This window comes from Entelurus aequoreus, linkage group LG01 (assembly GCF_033978785.1).
Source record: "Entelurus aequoreus isolate RoL-2023_Sb linkage group LG01, RoL_Eaeq_v1.1, whole genome shotgun sequence".
NCBI lineage: Eukaryota > Metazoa > Chordata > Actinopteri > Syngnathiformes > Syngnathidae > Entelurus > Entelurus aequoreus.
This window is the reverse complement of record NC_084731.1, coordinates 101,195,313-101,217,290: the sequence shown is the minus strand read 5'-3', so window position 1 is coordinate 101,217,290 and position 21,978 is coordinate 101,195,313. Positions and strand designations below refer to the sequence as shown.

The following is a 21,978-nucleotide window of genomic DNA, read 5'->3' as shown; positions in this document are numbered from 1 at the left end:
GATTTTATGTTTTTATATCAGAGAAGACGCCATGACGTCACTTCCTGTTATGACGCCGGAAGAAATAATAACCATCGTGACGTTTTAATATCGTTCACAAACATTATTGCACAACAAACAGGCCTCTGCAATGTCTAGCAAAAAACACAATCATGATAAAAAGAAAGGTTTGAGGTCAGAGGGGGCGTGGCTTCCGGTTGGTCAACAACAGCATGTAACCATAGCAACACACTTTCAGCTCCGCCCCCCTCTCCTAACTCCAGGGCGGGATCTCCTCTCCAAACTTGGCGGAGTGGGCGGCGTTCTTGGCGTCGAACACGACCTGGACGCACAAATGAGTTCGAACAGTGAGTGTGTGTGTGTGTGCGTGTGTGTGATGACGTCACCTGGTTGTGCACGTAGGCCTCGCACACGTAACACCACACGGAGAGGTCGCAGAAGCTCAGCACCACAGGATGCTGCCGCGTCACGCCGTGCGTCAACATGTGCTCCTTCACGTAGCGCCCGCACGCCACCTGACGCGGGGGAAAGGTGCAAAGACGTTTACCGGTGTCGAGGGTGTGTGTGGGGGCGGGGCCTCACCTGGTAGCAGGTGAGACAGATCCAGTTCTCCGCCTCTGAACCGCAGTCGTGACAGGGCAGGAAGACGTTGATGCCTGAGGGTGGGAGGGGCTTGACGGCTTCCAGGTGAGGACACCAGGGGAGGGGGTCGACCACGTACATGGTTGCCTACGTGCGCACACACACACACGCACGCACGCACACACACACACACACACACACACGTTACAAGTTCACATCAGCTGCTGCACAAAATAAAAAAGTGGGTAACAAAGTTCTGACTCCGCCCATCTCGGCTCCACACGTCAGCTCCAGAGTTCCTGGAGGTTTGGACCAACCACACGCTCCCTCCGGCTCTGGCTCCGCCCCCTCCCCTGGAGTGGCGGCGTCTCCCGGTGCAACCTCCGCCAGTGCCGCAGCGTCAACCTGAGCAGGGTCATGGAGACAACTTTGATGGATGTATTTACACCTAAAAATCATATATTTTGATACTTGAGCTATATTAGAAGCACGTTGACTTTTATTATGTCATCATGCTAACGGTAGCCTCCTTACGTTTTATGCTAGCATTTTAGCATTTAAACCTACAATTTGTGGGTTTTGAAACATGTTAAACAGTCACTTTGGAACTCACTTGAGGGTGCGAGCTCTCTGCCGATTGGCTCCGCCCAGGAGACGCTAGAGTTGACTCTGCTGTCGTGTCCTCCTTGCCGTGGACGCTGGACCTAGCCCCGCCCACTGGGGTGGACGTGGCTGAGGTCTGACTGATGTCCAAACTGGCCAATCCCTGCGTGAGCTGGTCCAGTCCGCACTGCGCCTGATTGGACAACGTAAACAAGTCCGCATTTGTGTTCACGCTTGTGCCCTCCAGTCCAGCAGGGGGCGGCGGTGGTTTGTCTGGCCCGCCCTGTTGGGACCTCCTGCCTTTGCCCTGACTGCCGCGTTTGCCACGAGTCTTCGGGGAGGGCGCGGCCTCTCGGACGCAGCCTGGGACTGAGGTGAAAGGTCAGCGTCAACACAAAGATGACAAGTATGGGCGTGGTCGCTCTGTTCTCACTGCGTATCCTTAGCGACTTCCAGTAGGGGGCGTGGTGCCGGATGACCTCGTTGATGGTCGCCACGGCGCCGTGGTGAGGCGGGCGCAGGGGCGTGGCCAGCGAAGGGGGCGGGTCGCCGAGCAGCACGCTCGTACACATGGCCATGGAGTCGGAGATGGACGCCAAGTTGTAGCCGCCCTAAAGACACACGTCAACTTCCTCCCACAGGTCATGGGGTCAAAGGTCTGGACGGCCGACTTACCTCTAATATGAGCAAGACACGACCCCCGGCGAGTGACATTAGCATGTGAGTCAGGTGGGCGTAGCCCTCTGGGGTCACATGGTATCCGCCCAGCGGGTCGCCCCGCGCGGCGTCAAATCCGGCAGACACCAGCACCAGGTCGGGGTTGAACTGCGGTCACATAGCTCTCCGTCAGCACTGTGCACGTGTGTGTGTGTGTGTGTGTGTGTGTGTGTGTGTGTGTGTGTGTGTGTGCGCGCGCTCACCTCCGAGGCCACGGGCATGACGACGTGATGGAAGGCGGCGAGGTAGTCCGAGTCGCCCATCCGCCCGCCACTCCAGGCCACGTTGACGTTGAAGCCCGCCCCCTGGGCCACGCCCACCCTGCCGGGAGCGCCGTCCTCCGAGGACGGGAAGTAGGTGCCGTTGTCATAGCGATGGAGGGAGACGTAGAGGACGCTGGGGACAGGAAGTGGAGGATGACCACCACACAAACCTGAGGCGCCACTTCCTCACCTGCTGTCGTCCTCGAACATGTGCTGGGTGCCGTTGCCGTGGTGGACGTCCCAGTCCAGGATCAGCACGCGCACAGGTGCATGCTGGGAGGTCTTCTGAGCGTAGCGGGCGGCGAGCGCGGCCGTGTTGAAGAAACAAAAACCGCACGCCGCGTCTTTCTCCGCGTGGTGACCTGGAGGACGCACGATGGCCACGCCATTCCTCACCTGCACACACACACACACACACACACACACACACACACACACACACACACACACACACACACACACACACACACACACACACACACACACACACACACACACACACACACACACACACACACACACACACACACAATTAGCTTGTACTTTCCTTTGAAGCCCAAAATCCAAAGACAGTGATGTGTTGGATGTGGTCCATCCAGGACTCTAAACTTTGTGTGTCCCTGAACAAGATTGTGTTTGTGGCCCCATTGTGGTCTTTGATACAACTTAGTTATTGTTGCTATTAGACTCCTGAAGCCCCCAGCTCACACTCAACCTTTCCTGTGATAAAATGGCAACCAAGGTAATCAGAAAGGTTAACCAACGAACGAGATTTCTCTACAGAATCTCCTCTCTGGTCAACAAAAGCACCATGAGGATTCTGGCGGGAACTCTCGTTCAACCCTTTTTCGATTACACATGCACCTCCTGGTACCCTAGCACATCCAAAACCCTCAAATCTAAACTCCAAACATCTCAGAACAAGCTAGTCAGGTTACTTCTAGACCTCCACCCCAGGTCCCACCTCACTCCTACCCACTTCTCCAAAGTGGGCTGGCTCAAGGTGGAGGACAGGGTTAAACAACTAGCACTGAGCCTAGTCTATAAAATCCACTACACCTCCCTGATACCGAAGTACATGTCAAACTACTTCCTTAACGTAAATGACCGCCATAACCACGTTAAACCCAGATTCCGAACTAACAAAGGTCTTAACTCATTCTCTTTCTATGCCACATCAATGTGGAATGCGCTCCCAACAGATATAAAAGAAAGGGCATCTCTATCCTCCTTCAAAACCGCAATAAAAGTTCACCTCCAGGCAGCTACAACCCTAAACTAACACCCTCCCCGGATTGCTAATAATCAAATGCTAATAATCTTCACACACCCCTGATTGTAAATAATGTAAATAATTCAATGTGATTATCTTGTGTGATGACTGTATTATGATGATAGTATATATGATAGTATATATCTGTATCATGAATCAATTTAAGTGGACCCCGACTTAAACAAGTTGAAAAACTTATTCGGGTGTTACCATTTAGTGGTCAATTGTACGGAATATGTACTTCACTGTGCAACCTACTAATAAAAGTCTCAATCAATCAATCCTTCTCAAAAAGTAGGTCGGCGGGCCCCCTGGGGGTGAGCTTTATCAGTATCATGCTTCAAACCCCGCTTCTAAATATTGTGCACTGCACATTTGTATACATATGTATATGTATACATATACATATATATGTATATGTATACATATATACTGTATATGTATACATATATATACACATATATATTTATATATACATATATACAGTATGTATGTATACTGTACATACACATACATATAAATGTATGTGTATGTAAACATACACATACATTCCCGGGTCTAAATTGGCTGTCAAAGTGTACCAACTTGTCGGAGTACGTCCTCATCCTTCTACTATCCAGGTGAGAGGCATGATTTATGATCTACAATAAACTTTCATGATCACAGAGAACAGGAAGCAGCTCACCAGTCGATGATGTCAACATTGGCACGCTAGCTCGTGATCACGGCCCCGCTATAAATAGTTGGTCTGCGTTAGCGCTTATAATAACAATATCACTAATACTTGTTAATATTCAAGTCACGACGTGTAAATGGAGTATTGTTGGCGCTTTGTGGATGCTTTTTTATTGGATTTTATGGGCAGAATAGAGTACTTCCCATTGGCTCAGCTGTAAGCGGACTTTTATTTACGTTTATTTACAAGTTAGAATGCATTAAAAAAAAATCCATCCGTCGTCATGTCTTTTGTAATGATTGTGAACGACTCCCCAAAAAGTGCAGTTCCCCTTTAAGGTGACTTTTCCTCTTCCATCCACAATGTCTTCATTTTTACTTTCTCTTCTGACTCCATGCAAAGAACCAACCACCAGACAACAAGATGGCGCAACCAGACCTGATAGATGATACTGTTACCTGATTGGCTGTTAGCGTGTCACGCCCACTTCCAGAGAGTGAGTGCCTTTGTTCATGCAACCAACCTTGCTTAGCAACTTCGCAAAAAAAAAAAATACTATTCTAATTTTTTAATTAATATCGATTATGTGTCTATCGCGATGTATATCGCTTTATTGCCCAGCCCTAGGTCTAGGTCGGGGGTCGGCAACGCAAACGCTGTTGGCTTCCTGGAGCTTTTACAAATAATTATGAAAAAAATATATATATATTTTTGTTTTAATATGGTTTCTGTAGGAGGACAAACCTTCCTAATTGTTAAAAATGCCACTGTTTATATTAAACATGCTTCACCGATGAGAGTATTTGGCGAGCACCGTTTTGTCCTACTATATTCGGCGGTCCTTGAACTCACCGTAGTTTGTTTACACGTACAACTTTCTCCGACACTGCCACAGAAAGATGTGTTTTATGCCACTCCTTCTTTGTTTCATTTTGTCCACCAAACCTTTTATACTGTGCGTGAATGCACAAAGGTGAACTTTGTTGATGTTACTGACTTGAGTGGAGTGCTAATCAGGCATATTTGGTCAGTGCATGACTGCAAGCTAATCCATGCTAACATGCTATTTAGGCTAGCTGTATGTACATATTGCATCATTATGCCTCGTTTGGAGGTATATTTTAACTAATTTCATAAACCGTGGTTCTCTGTGTATTTTTAATTTATATTTGCATTATGTGTATGTAATATTGTCTGCTATTCTGTGCCATGTTGTTCCAGACCACAGCAAACGTTAGAGTGGCCCTGGGTCCAGCTTGAGAGGTACCTGTCCAGTCAGGATGAGGTCCAGAGCGTTGAAGCAGCTCCCGGCAGCCAGCAGGGCCGACTGGAAGGTCTGGTTGTTGATGTAGATGGAGGTGAATTCCTGTCCCAGCATGTGCAGGTCTCGGGCCTTCATCGTGGACGTGGACTTCATTCGCTGGATGTGGTCCGCACTGCGCGCAGAGGAGAAAGGGCTGTTGCCGCGGTGACCTCTGGCAATGACCTGATGGGACGCCGGTACCGCTTACGCGTGACACATGGCGAGCTCCTCCTCGGTGGCCGGGCGAACGGCGATGCGCCGACAGCGGTCGACCAGGCCGAGCTGCTGATGCTTGGAGAAGATCTTGGAGATTCTCTGAGGCTGTTCTGGGTGGTGCCTGCACACGGGGACCAGGACCGTATCAGGGCCGTGACACTAGGGGTGTAACGGTACGTGTATTTGTATTGAACCGTTTCGGTATGGGGGTTCCGGTTCGGTTCGGAGGCGTACCGAACGAGTTTCTACACAAACATATTCAGTAGCCGCCTAAGCTCAAGTCTTAACAAGCTGCTCTGCTTTCTGCCTCTGTCTCCTACACAGAACCCAGCATTGTCCCACCCCCACAACCATCTAATTGGTTACAACCATAGCGCAACAGCCAATCAGCAGTGCGTATTCAGAGCGGTAACAGCCAATCAGCAGTGCGTATTCAGAGCGCATGTAGTCAGTGCTTCTGCGGTGGGGTTAGCAGATAGGTGTTTAGCAGGTGAGCATCAGGCAGCGGACTCTCCCCAATTTAAAATAAACATCTCCCAGTCAACTACTAGTAACATCACTATGAGCCCGTTGATGTTCTAGAAACAAACTGCAGCTCAGCTCGCTCGCAGTCCTGACTTGTGGTGAAGGCTAATTAGCTTTTAGCGTAACGTTAGCTCATTTTGCGGTGTGTGTGTGTGTGTTAGCTCATTGTGCGTTGTGTGTGTGTTTGTGTGTGTGTCGGACAGCAAAGCCCTGTCTGTCTGTTATTTCACTTTACCTTTTTCTGTGTTGATTGAGCTGTATTGAAGCAGCAAAAAAGGACATTATGTTAAATGAAGAGTTTCTGTCTCTGATAGTAATAATAATGTAAGTGCATCATTAAGCCTACATGAACTCCATGGTGTTCAGGGATTGATAGTCTTTCCTATTGCTATTGTACTATTTTTTCAGCTATAGTTACATTAATCATTAGTAATGTAGCAGCCTAGTTTTGAATGGCAGGGTCCCTGCTATCACATGTTGATAAAAATATAACATTTACATAATAAAAATCAACTACAGGCTTCCCAAATGCTGTAATAAATTAAGCATGATGAGTTGACTTGAAACTGTTTAATGTTGCACTTTTTATATGTAGGAGAAAAGTTTTGTCATTTTATTTAATCTGAGCAACAACTTGAGGCAGTTTAATGTGGATTAACGTGGGCAGAATTATTATAGTGTTCCCTATGTTAAAAGGATAAAGCCATTGTTTACAAATTTGGTAAATAAATAACCAAAAAATGTATATTTTGTTGTTTTCTTACTGTACCGAAAATGAACCGAACGGGGGCCCTCTAAACCGAGGTACGTACCGGACCGAAATTTCTGTGTACCGTTACACCCCTACGTGACACGCACACACACGCACACACACACATTCTTGTATTTGTTACCTTCTTGAGACCTCCGAAAAATGCCTTTCTCTTTCGGACCACCCTTTCTAGATATATAAAGGTGAGTATTTACAACATTCATAATATAAACATACAAACCCCGTTTCCATATGAGTTGGGAAATTGTGTTAGATGTAAATATAAACGTAATACAATGATTTGCAAATCATTTTCAACCCATATTCAGTTGAATATGCTACAAAGACAACATATTTGATGTTCAAATTGATAAACATTTTTTTTTGTTGCAAATAATCATTAACTTTAGAATTTGATGCCAGCAACACGTGACAAAGAAGTTGGGAAAGGTGGCAATAAATACTGATAAAGTTGAGGAATGCTCATCAAACACTTATTTGGAACATCCCACAGGTGAACAGGCAAATCGGGAACAGGTGGGTGCCATGATTGAGTATAAAAGTAGATTCCATGAAATTCACAAACAAGGATGGGGCGAGGGTCACCACTTTGTCAAAAAATGCGTGAGCAAATTGTTGAACAGTTTAAGAAAAACCTTTCTCAACCAGCTATTGCAAGGAATTTAGGGATTTCACCATTTACGGTCCGTAATATCATCAAAGGGTTCAGAGAATCTGGAGAAATCACTGCACGTAAGCAGCTAAGCCCGTGACCTTTGATCCCTCAGGCTGTACTGCATCAACAAAAGACATCAGTGTGTAAAGGATATCACCACATGGGCTCGGGAACACTTCAGAAACCCACTGTCAGTAACTACAGTTGGTCGCTACATCTGTAAGTGCAAGTTAAAACTCTCCTATGCAAGGCGAAAACCGTTTATCAACAACACCCAGAAACGCCGTCGGCTTCGCTGGGCCTGAGCTCTGTGAAGGCGCCATTAATGCTGAAAGGTACATACAGGTTTTGGAGCAACATATGTTGCCATCCAAGCAACGTTACCATGGACGCCCCTGCTTATTTCAGCAAGACAATGCCAAGCCATGTGTTACATCAACGTGGCTTCATAGTAAAAGAGTGCGGGTACTAGACTGGCCTGCCTTTAGTCCAGACCTGTCTCCCATTGAAAATGTGTGGCGCATTATGAAGCCTAAAATACCACGACGGAGACCCCCGGACTGTTGAACAACTTAAGCTGTACATCAAGCAAGAATGGGAAAGAATTCCACCTGAGAAGCTTAAAAAATGTGTCTCCTCAGTTCCCAAACGTTTACTGAGTGTTGTTAAAAGGAAAGGCCATGTAACACAGTGGTGAACATGCCCTTTCCCAACTACTTTGGCACGTGTTGCAGCCATGAAATTCTAAGTTAATTATTATTTGCAAAAAAAAAATAAAGTTTATGAGTTTGAACATCAAATATCTTGTCTTTGTAGTGAATTCAATTGAATATGGGTTGAAAAGGATTTGCAAATCATTGTATTCCGTTTATATTTACATCTAACACAATTTCCCAACTCATGGAAACGGGGTTTGTACTATGCAAATATAAAAAAGCTTGTTGTGAAAAATGAGTTGGAATTTCACAAGAAAAACATAGAATTTTGGCAGTATTATGATAAAAGTCGTCATTTTTCCCAACGCCAGTCAAAATTTTACAAGAAAAACTGAACATTTGTATAATATTATGATAAAAGTTGTAATTTTACTCAGTAACAGTCGCAATTTTACAAGAAAAGCTTCAAATTTGGGCAATTTTATGAAAAGAGTCGCAATTTTACTTGACAAGTCACAATTTTATAAGAAAACTTTAAAATTTTGTCAATATTTTAATAAAAATAGGAATATTACTCGGCAAAATGATGACAAAAGTCATAATTTTACTTAAAAAATTTCACTATTCTGCAAGAACAAAAAAAAAACTGGCAATAATGTGATAAGTCAGAATTTTATATGACAAATGTCACCATTTTGAATAAAAAATTTACCATTTTACATAATAATTTTACGAGAAAATATTGCAACGTTACAGAAACAGAAAGAATATGAGAAATTGTTCCCAATTTTATAAGAAAAAAGTCGACACATTGTGAGAAAAAGACTGCTTTTAGTTCATTTTTGGGGGGGAATTTTTTGTTTGTAATTGGTTTTTAATATTCATTATTTACTTCAAGTTATTATAGTATGTCTCTATATACATATTTATTTTATTTTTTTATATTCATTTTGGCCAAAGGGGGCTCATTTCAATTCCTTACACACACTTGTTATTACATATGTTGGCCAGAGGGGGAGCACTTCCAATATTTTCACACACTTGTTATTTAATATGTTGGCCAGAGGGGGAGCACTTTTAAAAGCGACACACAGTCAATTTGAACAATCCCTCCTTTTTGGGACCACCCTCATCTTGATAGATTTCACCACCAGGGGTGCAAATGAAACATTCTCAATTAGATGCAATGGTTTTCTGTACTGGGACCATGATTTATGTCCTAACTTGTTCACACCTCCTCATATGGAAGCTACTTTTCCTTGTTGGTGTCTCAAGAAGGGTAGAAATACAAGAACACACACACACACACACACACACGCACAAACACACACCTGTCCCACATGTTGAGATGCTCCATCATCCTCTCGTCGTACACCAGGCCCGTTGACGTGACATCAATCAGGGCGGGACTCCATGGCTTCCCCACATTGGCTGCTGCTCTGCTGACACGCCCCTCAGCAAGTCCCTCCCCCTCTACAGATAAACAATATGAATGAAGTTGAACAATTGTGCACACTGTGTCGGGTGTTGTTGATAGTGTGTGTGTGTGTATACCCAGTACTTGCAGGGAGGTCCAGTATGGATACAGAGCTGAGATGGTCTCAGAGATGGACTTTAGCGCGCTGACACAGAGAACGTTAGATTAGCTTGTAACAATCGTCTTCACGCCGCGAGTCATGTGATTAGCATAGCCAGTTCGCCTCTTGGTGGTACAGGTACCTGTCGGATGGGGCGGCAAGTGGCGTCATTGGGGCACAGGCTCCTCCCACAAGAGCTTGAACACAGGCGGTGACGCCCTCTGCTGTGGCCTGCAGGTTGTAACCTCCCTGAACACATACTTTGACATCAGTGAAAGATTGACGCGTCTTGCTAACTTTTTTTTTAGCTAACTTCGCAGCCGTACACCTTAGAGTAGTTGACGCATGCTAACTGTTAGCATGCCAACTTTTTGGGCCAAGTTTGTCGCTATATACCTCAGAGTCATATTAACTTGGCATGCTGTATAATAGACTGTATTTATATTATTCACATGTGAATAATGCTGTATAATAGACTGTATTTATATTATTCACTTGTAAACAATACCTAAGTATTTATTGTTTATTGTGAGCGAACTGTGGTTCTGAATTTCCCCCAGGGATCAATAACGTACTTTCTATTCTATGGTACATATGCTAACTGCTCACATGCTAACGTTAGCATGCTAGCATAAAATCATTAGCATGCTAACTTTTTTTTAGACAATTTTGCCACCATACACCTCAGAGTCATAAAACTTAGTATTTGACACATGCTAACTGTTAGCATGCCAACTTTGCCGCCATATACCTTAGAGTCATATTGACTTGGTATGTTACATACGCTAACTGCTTGCATGTTAATGTTAGCATGCTAGCATAAAATGATTAGCGTGCTAACTTTTTTAGACAATTTTGCCACCGTACACCTCAGAGTCATACAACTTAGTACTTGACACATGCTAGCTGTTAGCATGCCAACTTTTTTGGCCCAAGTTTGCCGCCGTACACCTCAGAGTCATATCAACTTGGTATGTTACATATGCTAACTGCTTGCATGCTAACGTTAGCGTGCTAGCATACAAGCCTTAGCCTGCTAACTTTTTTTTAGACAATTTTTGCGCCATACACCTCAGATTCATATGATTTAGTACTTGAAACATGCTAACGTTTTTGGCCAAGTGTGGCGCTGTATACCTCAGAGTCATATAAACTTGGTATGTTACATATGTTAACATGCTAGCATGCTAGCATACAATCATTATTAACATCTTTCTTTTTTTTTAGACAATTTTGCCACCGTACACCTCAGATTCATATGATTTAGTACACATGCTAACGTTTTTGGCCAAGTTTGGCGCCGTATACCTCAGAGTCATAGTGACTTGGTATGTTACATATGCTAACTGCTCGCATGCTAACTGCTCGCATGCTAACGTTACCATGTCAGCATACGATTATTAGCGTGCTAACTTTTTTAGAAAATGTTGGCGACCGTACACCTCAGATTAATATAATTTGGCATGTTACATATTCTAACTGTTCGCATGCTAGCAAACAATTATTAGCATGCTAACTCTTTTAGACAATTTTGACTACCGTATACACCTCGAAGTCAAATAACTTGGTGCGGGAACCATGCTCACTGTTTGCATTCTAGCATACTAATATTAGCGTGTTCACCTTTTACATAAATCTTTCCACCATACACCTATGAGTCATATAACTTGGTATGTTACATATGCTATCTGTTAGCGTGCTAACTTTTTGAACCAATTTTCCCAAGCAAACTATAAACTGCTACTTATGAATTATTCTCAACAAAAAACAGAGAAAAATTTAATTCAAAACAATCGTATGCACGAACACCTAAAACCTTTAGTACATCAATATGTGGAAATAAATTATGGAATGGATTACGCAAAGAAGTCAAACAAAATAATAGTTAGATACAGTTCAATAAACTGTTCAAACTCAAAAGTGTTTACAAAGTACAAAGAAGAAGAATCTTGATAATCATTCTAAACAATAAAACCCATAGTCATATAACTTGGTACATGACTCTAAGCTACAATAGCTTGCTAACACTTTGCATGTGTCAAATACCAAGTTACATGACTCAAAGGTGTAACACGGCAAAAATCGGCTAAAAAGGTTAGCATGCTAATGTAAGCATGTTAACAGTTAGCATATGTCACGTGCCAAGGTACATGCGGCAAAATTGGCACGCTAATATTACCATGCTAACACTTAGCATGTGTCACGTACCAAATTATATGACTCTGAGGTGTATGGCCGCAAAATTGGCTTAAAATATTAGCACGCTAATATTAGTATGCTAACAGTTAGCATAAATCAGTAATATGACTTTTGGTTATGCAGTTACAAACCTAGCAAAAAACGTAGCTAGGTTACATTATATGAATCTAAGTTATATAACGACAAAATTGGCAAAAAAAAAGTTAGCATGCTAAGAGTTAGCATGTGTCACATACCAAATGATATGACTCTGAGGTGTACAGCGGCAAAATTGGCTTAAAAAGCTAGCCAGCTAATATTAGCATGATAACAGTTAGCATAAATCAGTAATATGACTTTGAGGTTTGCAGTTGCAAACCTAGCTAAAAATGTAGCTAAGTTAAATAATATCACTCTAAGTTGTATAACAGCAAATTTGTCAAAAAAAAGGTTTGCATAAATCAGTAAGCATGTGTCACGTAACAAATTATATGACTCTGTTTGCGGTTGCAAACTTAACAAAAATCGTAGCTAGGTTACATTATTTGACTCTAAGTTGTGTAACAGCGAAAATGGTGAAAAAAGTTAGCATGCTAACGGTTAGCATTTGTCAGAAGAATCTTGATAATCATTCTAAACAATAAAACCCATAGTCATATAACTTGGTACATGACTCATGCTAACAATAGCTTGCTAACACTTTGCATGTGTCAAATACCAAGTTACATGACTCAAAGGTGTAACACGGCAAAAATCGGCTAAAAAGGTTAGCATGCTAATGTAAGCATGTTAACAGTTAGCATATGTCACGTGCCAAGCTATATGACTGGGGTGGACGGCGGCAAAATTGGCAGGCTAATATTACCATGCTAACACTTAGCATGTGTCACGTACCAAATTATATGACTCTGAGGTGAATGACAGCAAAACTGGCTTAAAATATTAGCACGCTAATATTAGTATGCTAACAGTTAGCATAAATCAGTAATATGACTTTTGGTTATGCAGTTACAAACCTAGCAAAAAACGTAGCTAGGTTACATTATATGAATCTAAGTTATATAACGACAAAATTGGCAAAAAAGAGTTAGCATGCTAAGAGTTAGCATGTGTCACATACCAAATGATATGACTCTGAGGTGTACAGCTGCAAAATTGGCTTAAAAAGCTAGCCAGCTAATATTAGCATGATAACAGTTAGCATAAATCAGTAATATGACTTTGAGGTTTGCAGTTGCAAACCTAGCTAAAAATGTAGCTAGGTTAAATAATATCACTCTAAGTTGTATAACAGCAAATTTGTCAAAAAAAAGGTTTGCATAAATCAGTAAGCATGTGTCACGTAACAAGTTATATGACTCTGTTTGCGGTTGCAAACTTAACAAAAATCGTAGCTAGGTTACATTATTTGACTCTAAGTTGTGTAACAGCGAAAATGGTGAAAAAAGTTAGCATGCTAACGGTTAGCATTTGTCACGTACCAAGTTCTATGACTCTGAGATGTAGGGCAGCAAAATTGGCTTAAAAAGTTAGCAAGCTAATATTAGCATGCTAACACATAGCATGCATAAAGTACAAAGTTATATGACTCTAGGCTGTATAACGGCAAAATTGGCGGAAAAAATTTAGCATGTGTCACGTACCAAGTTATGTGACTCTGGGGTATGCGGTTGCAAACCTAGCAAAAAAATGTAGCAAGGTTACAATATATGACTCTAAGTTGCATAAAGGCAAAATTTACGAAATAAGTTAACGTGCTTATATTAGCATGCTAACAGTTAGCATAAGTCAAGTACCAAGGTTTATGACTCTGGAGTATGCGGTTGCAAACCTAACAAAAATCATAGCTAGGTTACATTATTTGACTCTAAGTTTTGTAACAGTGAAAATGGTGAAAAAAGTTAGCATGCTAACGGTTAGCATTTGTCACGAACCAAGTCCTATGACTCTGCAAAGTTTGGCGGCAAAATTGGCTTAAAAAGTTAGCACGGCAATATCAGCATGCTAACACATAGCATGTATAAAGTGAAAAGTTATATGACTCTAAGCTGTATAACGGCAAAATTGGCAAAACATTTTTTAGCATGTGTCACGTACCAAGTTATATGACTCTGGGGTAGGCGGTTGCAAACCTAGCAAAAAAACGTAGCAAGGTTACAATATATGACTCTAAGTTGTATAAAGGCAAAATTTACGAAAAAAGTTAGCACGCTAATTTTAGCAGGCTATCACGTAGCAAGGCTGTAGTTGTATGTCTCCTTGTCGTCAATGTTTTACCTCCAGAGTGAGGATGACTCGGCCTTCCGCTAAAGACATCAACATGTGCGTCAGCGTGTGGAAACGCTGCGGACTCACACACATCTGGCCCTGACCACAAACACACACATGGGCGGAGCTTATTGTCACGAGAAGTAGGAGTGCAGCATCAGAAACAAAAGTGTTTCTTTGTTGCGCCAGAACAAATCTGCCGCGTCATACCTTCGGATCCCCGAGTGCGGCGTCAAAACCGGCGCAGACCAGAACCAGCTCCGGCTGAAACTAAACACAACAAAAAGAAAGCAAAACAAGATTTTTACCAAAAGGTGTGAGGTCAAAGGTCGCCGTGCGCGTTACCTCGTAGGCGACGGGAAGCAGCAGACGCTGGAAGGCGCACACGTAGTCGGCGTCGCTTATTCCGGTCTGAAAAAAAAGCGAGCACAAAAAAAACTGAACACACTCTTATTTTGGTTGTAAAGCTGGTGAATGTCGAGAAAAGGAGGAAGTAAGCATGCAACTTGGAGGAGGGGCTACTGGATGATTGACAGGACTGACTGTGTTCCAGGCCAGGTTGATGTTTTTCCCTTTGCCGGGGCCGCCGCCCACAAAACTGCCGTCCGAATTGGGAAGGTGAGGCCAGAAGGCACCCTGCTCGAACCTGTGCATGCTCACATACAACACGCTGACACACCCACACCCACACCCACACACACACCCACACCCACACCCACACACACACACACACACACACACACACACACACACACACACACACACACACACACACACGCACACACACATTCTAGTATTTGTTACCTTCTTGAGACCTCCAAAAAATGCCTACCTCTTTAGGACCACCCTTTCTAGATATATAAAGATGTGTATTTACAACATTAATAATATATACATAAAATGCAAATATAAACTAGACACAATTTTGAGTTTTAGGGTTTGGTTTTTTTATTAGATGGCAATTTTCGCAGGTCCTGGTGTGTGTGTCAAATATGGTGAGTTTTGAAGCATGTTAAGTGGGTCAAATTAGAGTTTAATGTGGCGGCGGAATAATAGTAATAATAATAATAATAAAACCTTGCAATTTCAATAGGTCCTTTCGTCCCATTGCAAAAGGACTCCCGTTGGGATTGTTTTGACAATGGGCCAAGCGGGCCCTAAAAAGCTTGTGAAAAATGAGTTGGAATTTCACAAGAAAAAGGTCACAATTTCACAAGTAAAACTTCGAATTTTGGCAGTATTATAATAAGTCGTAATTTTACTAAACGCAAGTCAAAATTTTACAAGAAAAACTGAACATTGGTGCAATATTATGATAAAAGTTGGAATTTTACTCAATAACAGTCGCAACTTTACAAGAAAAGCTTAAATTGTTGCCAATTTTATGAAAAGAATCGTAATTTTACTTGACAAGTCACAATTTTATAAGACAACTTTAAAATGTTGGCGATATTATAATAATAACCGGAAATTTTACTTGGCGAAATGATGACAAATGTCATAATTTTAAGATTAAGATTAAAGATTAAAGTACCAATGATTGTCACACACACACTAGATGTGGTGAAATTTGTCCTCTGCATTTGACCCATCCCCTTGGGGAGCAGTGGGCAGCAGCGGCGCCGCGCCCGGGAATCATTTTGGTGATTTAACCCCCAACTCCAACCCTTGATGCTGAGTGCCAAGCAGGGAGGTAATTTACTCCAAAAATGTCACTATATTACAAGAACAAAAAAATTGGCAATATTGTGATGAAAGTCAGCATTTTATATGACAAATGCATTAAAAAGTAATAATTTTACATAAAAAAGTAATACTTTTACGAGAAAATATTGCAACATCCCAATTTTAAAAGAAAAAAGCAGAGACACTGTGAGAAAAAGACTGCTTTTAGTTAATTTTTGTTTGTAATTGTTTTTTAATCTTCATTATTTACTTCCAGTTATTACAGAACGTCTCTACACACATATTTATTTATTTTTTTTAAATTTTGGCAAAAGGGGTGCCTTTCAATTTCTTGGCAGCTCCCGCCATCAGTGTGTGAATGTGAATGTGTGTGTGAATGGGTAAATGTGGAAATACTGTCAAAGCGCTTTGAGTACCTTGAAGGTAGAAAAGCGCTATACAAGTATAACCCATTTATCATTTATTTATTTACACACACTTGTTATTACATATGTGGGCCAGAGGGGGAGCACTTCATATTTTCACACACATTTGTTATTTCATATGTTGACTAGAGGGGGAGCACTTTTAAAAGCGACATACAGTCAATTTGAAAAATCCCTCCTTTTTGGGACCATCCTTATTTTGATAGATTTCACCACCAGGGGTGCAAATGAGACATTCTCAATTAGATGCAATGGTTTTCCGTATTGGGACCATGATTTATGTCCTAACTTGTTCACACCTCCTCATATGGAAGCTACTTTTCCTTGTTGATGTCTCAAGAAGGGTAGAAAAACAAGAAAACACACACACAGTTTAAGAGGTACAAACTTTGGGTATTTAAGAGTTTATTGGCGAGGACTCACGTGGGGTCGTCCTGGAAAACATACTGGACACCTTGACCATGATGAACGTCCCAGTCTACTATCAACACCCTGACACACACAGACACACACACAGACACACACACTACTTCAGTATTGAGCACATACTACACAAATATGGAGGTTAATTTGTGTCTTTATCGCAAAAGCATTTTTATGTAACTGAACTTTTCGCGTTTGAATTTTCTAAACTGACTTTGTTTTACAACAAATTATGCTGAAAATTTCATTGAATAAACATTTGTGATCAAAATTCTGTTTAACAATTCTGTTGGTTGAACCAAAATTTCAGTGCAAAAAAATTCAGTGAATATAATATTTATACACTGAATTTTTCTGCACCAAATTTTAACAAACTCAATTATTAAACACACAAATGTTGCTCACACTTTTGTATTCAATGGAATTGTCAGCATTATATGATGTAAAAAAAAAAAACAGTTTTCAATGCTTCAATGCTAAAATTCAGCATCCAAACAAATCTTTGGTAATAAAGACAAATATTAACCCCCATAATTCTGTCGCAGAACCAATCAATGACGTGAGTGTTGTACCAACATTACATGTAATTATTATATACGGAATTATTATACAGCGTGTTATTTTACACTATTTTTTTTTTACATTGAATTTTTCTGCACCATTTTTTTTACACTGAATTTTTTTTACACTGTATTTTTCTGCACCTATTTGTTTTTACAATAAATTTTAATACACTGTATTTTTAAACACTGATTTTTTTTTGCACTAAACTTTAAAACACTGAATGTTTTAGCCCTGCAATTTAAAACACTGCATTTTAACAAACTGAATTATTAAACACACCATTTTGTATTCAATGAAAGTCAGCATTATGTGATGAGAAAAAAAATCAGTTCAACGCTAAAATGCAGTTACATAAATTCAGTGTCCAAAAAAAACCTTTGGTAATAAAGACAAACATTAACCCGCCATAATCCTGTCTCAGAACCAGCCAATGAGGTGACTTTTGTAGGAACTAATATTTCTGCACTGAATTTCTTTACATTGAATTATTATACACTGTTTTATTTTACAGTATTTTTTTACACTGAATTTTTCTGCACTCAATTTTTTTGCACTGAATTTTTCACACTGATTTTTTCTGCACTCATTTTACACTGGATTTGAAAACACAGAATTTGTTTTCAGTTAATTTTTCTGCACCAATTTTTTTTACACTGAATTTTAAAACACTGTTTTTTTTACACTTAATTGTTCTGCACCAAACTTTTTTGCAGGGAATTTTTTACACTAGATTTTTTTTGCACTGAATTTTTTTGCAACAAATTTTTTTTACACTTCATTTTTATGCACCAAATTTTTTTGCACTAAATTTTAAAACACTATTTTTAAACACTGTTTTTTTGCACTGAATTTTCCTGCACATTTTAAAACACATAATTTTTTTGCACTACATTTTTTTTACACTTAATTTTTCTGCACCAAATTTTTTTACCACTGAACTTCAAAACAATTTTTTTTGCACTGAATTTTCCGGCACCAAATTTTTTACACTGAATTTTAAAAGACTGAATGTTTTTGCGCTGAAATTTGAAATACTGCATTGGAACAAACCACACAATGTTTTATTCCATTGAAATTGTCAGAAATATATGATGTAAAAAAAAAAAAAATTCAGTTAACAATTCTCTAAAATTCTGATTTTTTTTTACACTGAATAATCATATACTGAACTATTATAGACTGACTTATTTTACAATACATTTTTACACACTGAATTTTTTCAACACTGAATTTTTTTCACACTGAATTTTTTGCACCAAATTTTTCTGTACCAAATTTTTTTTTGCACTGAATTTGGCTACATTGAATTGTTCCACAATTATTTCAATTCAGTTTCAACTTAAAAACAGAATTTTTACAAATTGAATTTTTAAACACACACATTTTCATTCAAGAAAATTGCCAGCATAATTTGATGTAAAAAAACAATTCAGCAACATAAATTCGGTGTCCAAAAAAGCTTTGGTAATAAAGACACAAATTAACCTCCATAATCCTCACCTGTTGACTTTGTGTTTTATCCGAGCGTAACGGGCAGCAATGGCCACGTTGTTGAAAATACAAAAGCCGTTGGACTCGTTAGCCTGAGCGTGATGTCCCGGAGGCCTGACGCGCACACACACACACACACACGCAACAGATTTGACAACAAGCAAATTAATAAGTTAAGTGCGGATGAAAGAGCGCCTGAACGCACCACCGCCTTCTGGTCATACCTGACGATGGCGACTCCATTTCTGAGATCGGACATCAACACCTGGTCCACCAGCTGGAGCACTGAACCTACTGCTAGTATGGACACCGGGAAGGTCTCCTGTGAGACACACACACACACACACACACAGTGCTGTAGTTTGCGAAAATGTGTGTATACGTGTGTGTATCCTTACGGGATGGAAATAGACAGAATCATATTTGTCAGAAAGATGATGCAGTTCTGTCTCCGACATCGTCTGAGTGGACTTGATCATCTCAATATATTCTTTCCTGTAAGACACACACACACACATACACACATGCACACATACACACACACAGGGCAATGCATGATTCTAAATGTTTGTTGTTGTTCCATGTTTTGGTGAACTCACATGTGCACGAGTAGCAGCTCTTCATCCGTGGCTGCTCTGGGCTGGAACACACACACACACACACACACACACACACACACACACACACACACACACACACACACACACACACACACACACGGTTAGAACCTCAGAAAGTGCCAACCAACAATCCAACACTCTCACCTGCACTCGAACGCAGCGAGACAACAATTTCTGCCTGTCCAGCTCGTCCATGATGGACGTCACTCTGTCTGGACTCTCCAGGTGACTAAAGACATGTCCGCCGTCATTAATGGGTCACATGACACAGGTTCATTACAGGGTTTCCCACACATTCATTTATTTGTGACGGCCCACCACGAAAGAATTACGTCCGCCACAAATTTAAAAAAAAATTTAAAAACATTTTTTTTGTCCTCTCCAGCTTCTCAGGCAAATCATATAGTTGATGTAGATGCCCATATCGGCTGTTCAGATTTACTTTACAAAAGAGAAGTGTAAGATACTTCTCTTGTTGCCTTATTTGTATTTGACTTTATTAAATGTATTTATATTAGAAACACAACATGTGTATATAATAATAATAATAATAATAATAACTGGGATTTATATAGCGCTTTTCTAAGTACCCAAAGTCGCTTTACATGTTAAAAACCCATCATTCATTCACACCTGGTGGTGGTAAGCTACTTTCGTAGCCACAGCTGCCCTGGGGTAGACTGACGGAAGCGTGGCTGCCAATTTGCGCCTACGGCCCCTCCGACCACCACCTATCATTCGTTCAACATTCATTCACCAGTGTGAGCGGCACCGGGCAAGGGTGAAGTGTCCTGCCCAAGGACACAACGGCATGGTAAGAGGTGGGGAGCGAACCTGCAACCCTCAGGTTTCTGACACGGGCGCTCTACCCACTACGCCATGCCGCCCCTTTGTATATAACAAAGGGTGCAAAGTCTGCAGGCAGTAGGAAACACATGGTTAAGTGTAGGGAGTAAAACTGATGGCAGTCTAAAGTTAAAGATTTTTGGAGCTCTTTGTTCAGTGGATCAAATGTTTGATGAAGCTCTGTGTCTATCTACCACCACTACTGTTTTGTGTTTATTTGTTACTGACTGTGGCAGGACACCTCTGCCTCTGTTTCACTTTATGTTGCTGGTAAATAATATGGTTGTAGTAGTAGGCTAAAGTTAAATTATTTAGTATGCACTAATTAAAGGGGCAGAGCTTTGAGACATTTTAGCTTTTATATTTTATAAGATATATTTTATGTAAGAACCACAATTAATAAATATATTTCAGTGAATAACTTATTGTTCAAATCTGTATATAAATATGTACATAAAGTGTTGTAATTATATTGTAAAATGGATGGATGGATGGATAGATGGACGTTTAAAACAAAACTGTTATTATTAATTAGTAAGTATACATTTTTTTAGCCTTTTTAGAGAAAATCAAATCATTGTAGTAAATTATGCAAATTACTCGATGATGTCATGGTAACCACGCCCATAGCCACGCCCCCCACCACAGGTATCTTGGCAGTTTATGGGAAACACTGCATTAGCACACGTGTGTATGTCAGCTGAGCTTACCTGGGCTCCCACAGGTTCTGATGGCGAGTGAAGGTCTCAGAGTAGACCAGACCTGTCCCGGTGGCAGACGCCCTGCTGGACAGGTCCTAGGAACACACATGTAAATAAAATACTACTCTTCTTCAGTTATTAGTACCAAAAAAAGGTTTTTTTGTTCACCAGCTGCTGCAGTTGGACTTGCAGCTCCTCGTCTCGCTCTTCCTGGCTCCTTGCCACCCTCCCTTTCTTCTTCACCTCCTGCAGGCCGCCTTCTTTTCTCCTCTGCACGTCTCCAGGAACCTCGCCTGCCTGTGTGCACACGGACACATTGGTCGTTGCGCTATCAGCCGATCTCGCTGATTGCCACCAACAAGGGGCGAAGAAATGCGTGTTATTGTTGAATTATTAATGAGACGTGTGCAATCATCAGCTCACGACTGACGAGTTAATGTGTCACTCATCTGTCAAGTCTTTCGACAAAACGTGTGGATAAAATAACCTTAGGGGACAGACGAGGAGACCTCCTGACTGACTTGAGTCCATTTTCTGCTGCTGGGGGATCTGTCCCAGAAGACATTTCTGATCCTCTTTACCTGGAAGTTAGAACATCTAATTAGTGACAGACAATGTTTGCTTGGTGCATTATATGATAGCCAAATTCAAATACTATGGTACATAACCCTGTATAGTTGTTACAGTGTTATTACTGCAGTATTACGACCTCAAACTATTCAATTATACAAATAATATCACAATATTACATTATCAGCTAAGAAGTAAGCCTTTGTGTCCGCATCCAGTTGTAAACAGGTCATATAAACAAAAGCGTTCATGTTAATTTACATATGTAGAGATAAAAATAAACATGAAGATACTTACAGTATGTTGAGTTACACTACCGAGCGCCAATTGTACGGGTCGTCGCATCCGGATGACGTCACAACACAGTCCCGCCCTCACTTGACGTCAC

At 41.1% G+C, this 21,978-nt stretch overlaps 1 protein-coding gene across 1 annotated transcript; it reads right to left on the bottom strand.

The window, feature by feature from the left end:
• Positions 1 to 24: 24 nt before the first annotated feature.
• Positions 25 to 21,945, bottom strand: LOC133660462 (histone deacetylase 6-like). The gene is made up of 28 exons (XM_062063978.1): positions 21,888 to 21,945; positions 21,508 to 21,601; positions 21,189 to 21,317; positions 21,030 to 21,115; positions 19,618 to 19,702; positions 19,453 to 19,493; positions 19,252 to 19,348; positions 19,078 to 19,175; positions 18,863 to 18,967; positions 16,799 to 16,867; positions 14,808 to 14,934; positions 14,610 to 14,675; positions 14,475 to 14,534; positions 14,274 to 14,363; positions 9,961 to 10,067; positions 9,796 to 9,863; positions 9,573 to 9,714; positions 5,626 to 5,754; positions 5,382 to 5,550; positions 2,356 to 2,561; positions 2,106 to 2,298; positions 1,861 to 2,010; positions 1,619 to 1,796; positions 1,196 to 1,554; positions 844 to 987; positions 583 to 729; positions 387 to 515; positions 25 to 322 (listed from the first exon to the last, which is right to left on the bottom strand). The coding sequence occupies exons 2-28, from the start codon at positions 21,583 to 21,585 to the stop codon at positions 254 to 256; spliced, it is 3,321 nt and encodes a 1,106-aa protein (XP_061919962.1). The 5' UTR covers positions 21,586 to 21,601; positions 21,888 to 21,945; the 3' UTR covers positions 25 to 253.
• Between the last annotated feature and the right edge of the window lie 33 nt (positions 21,946 to 21,978).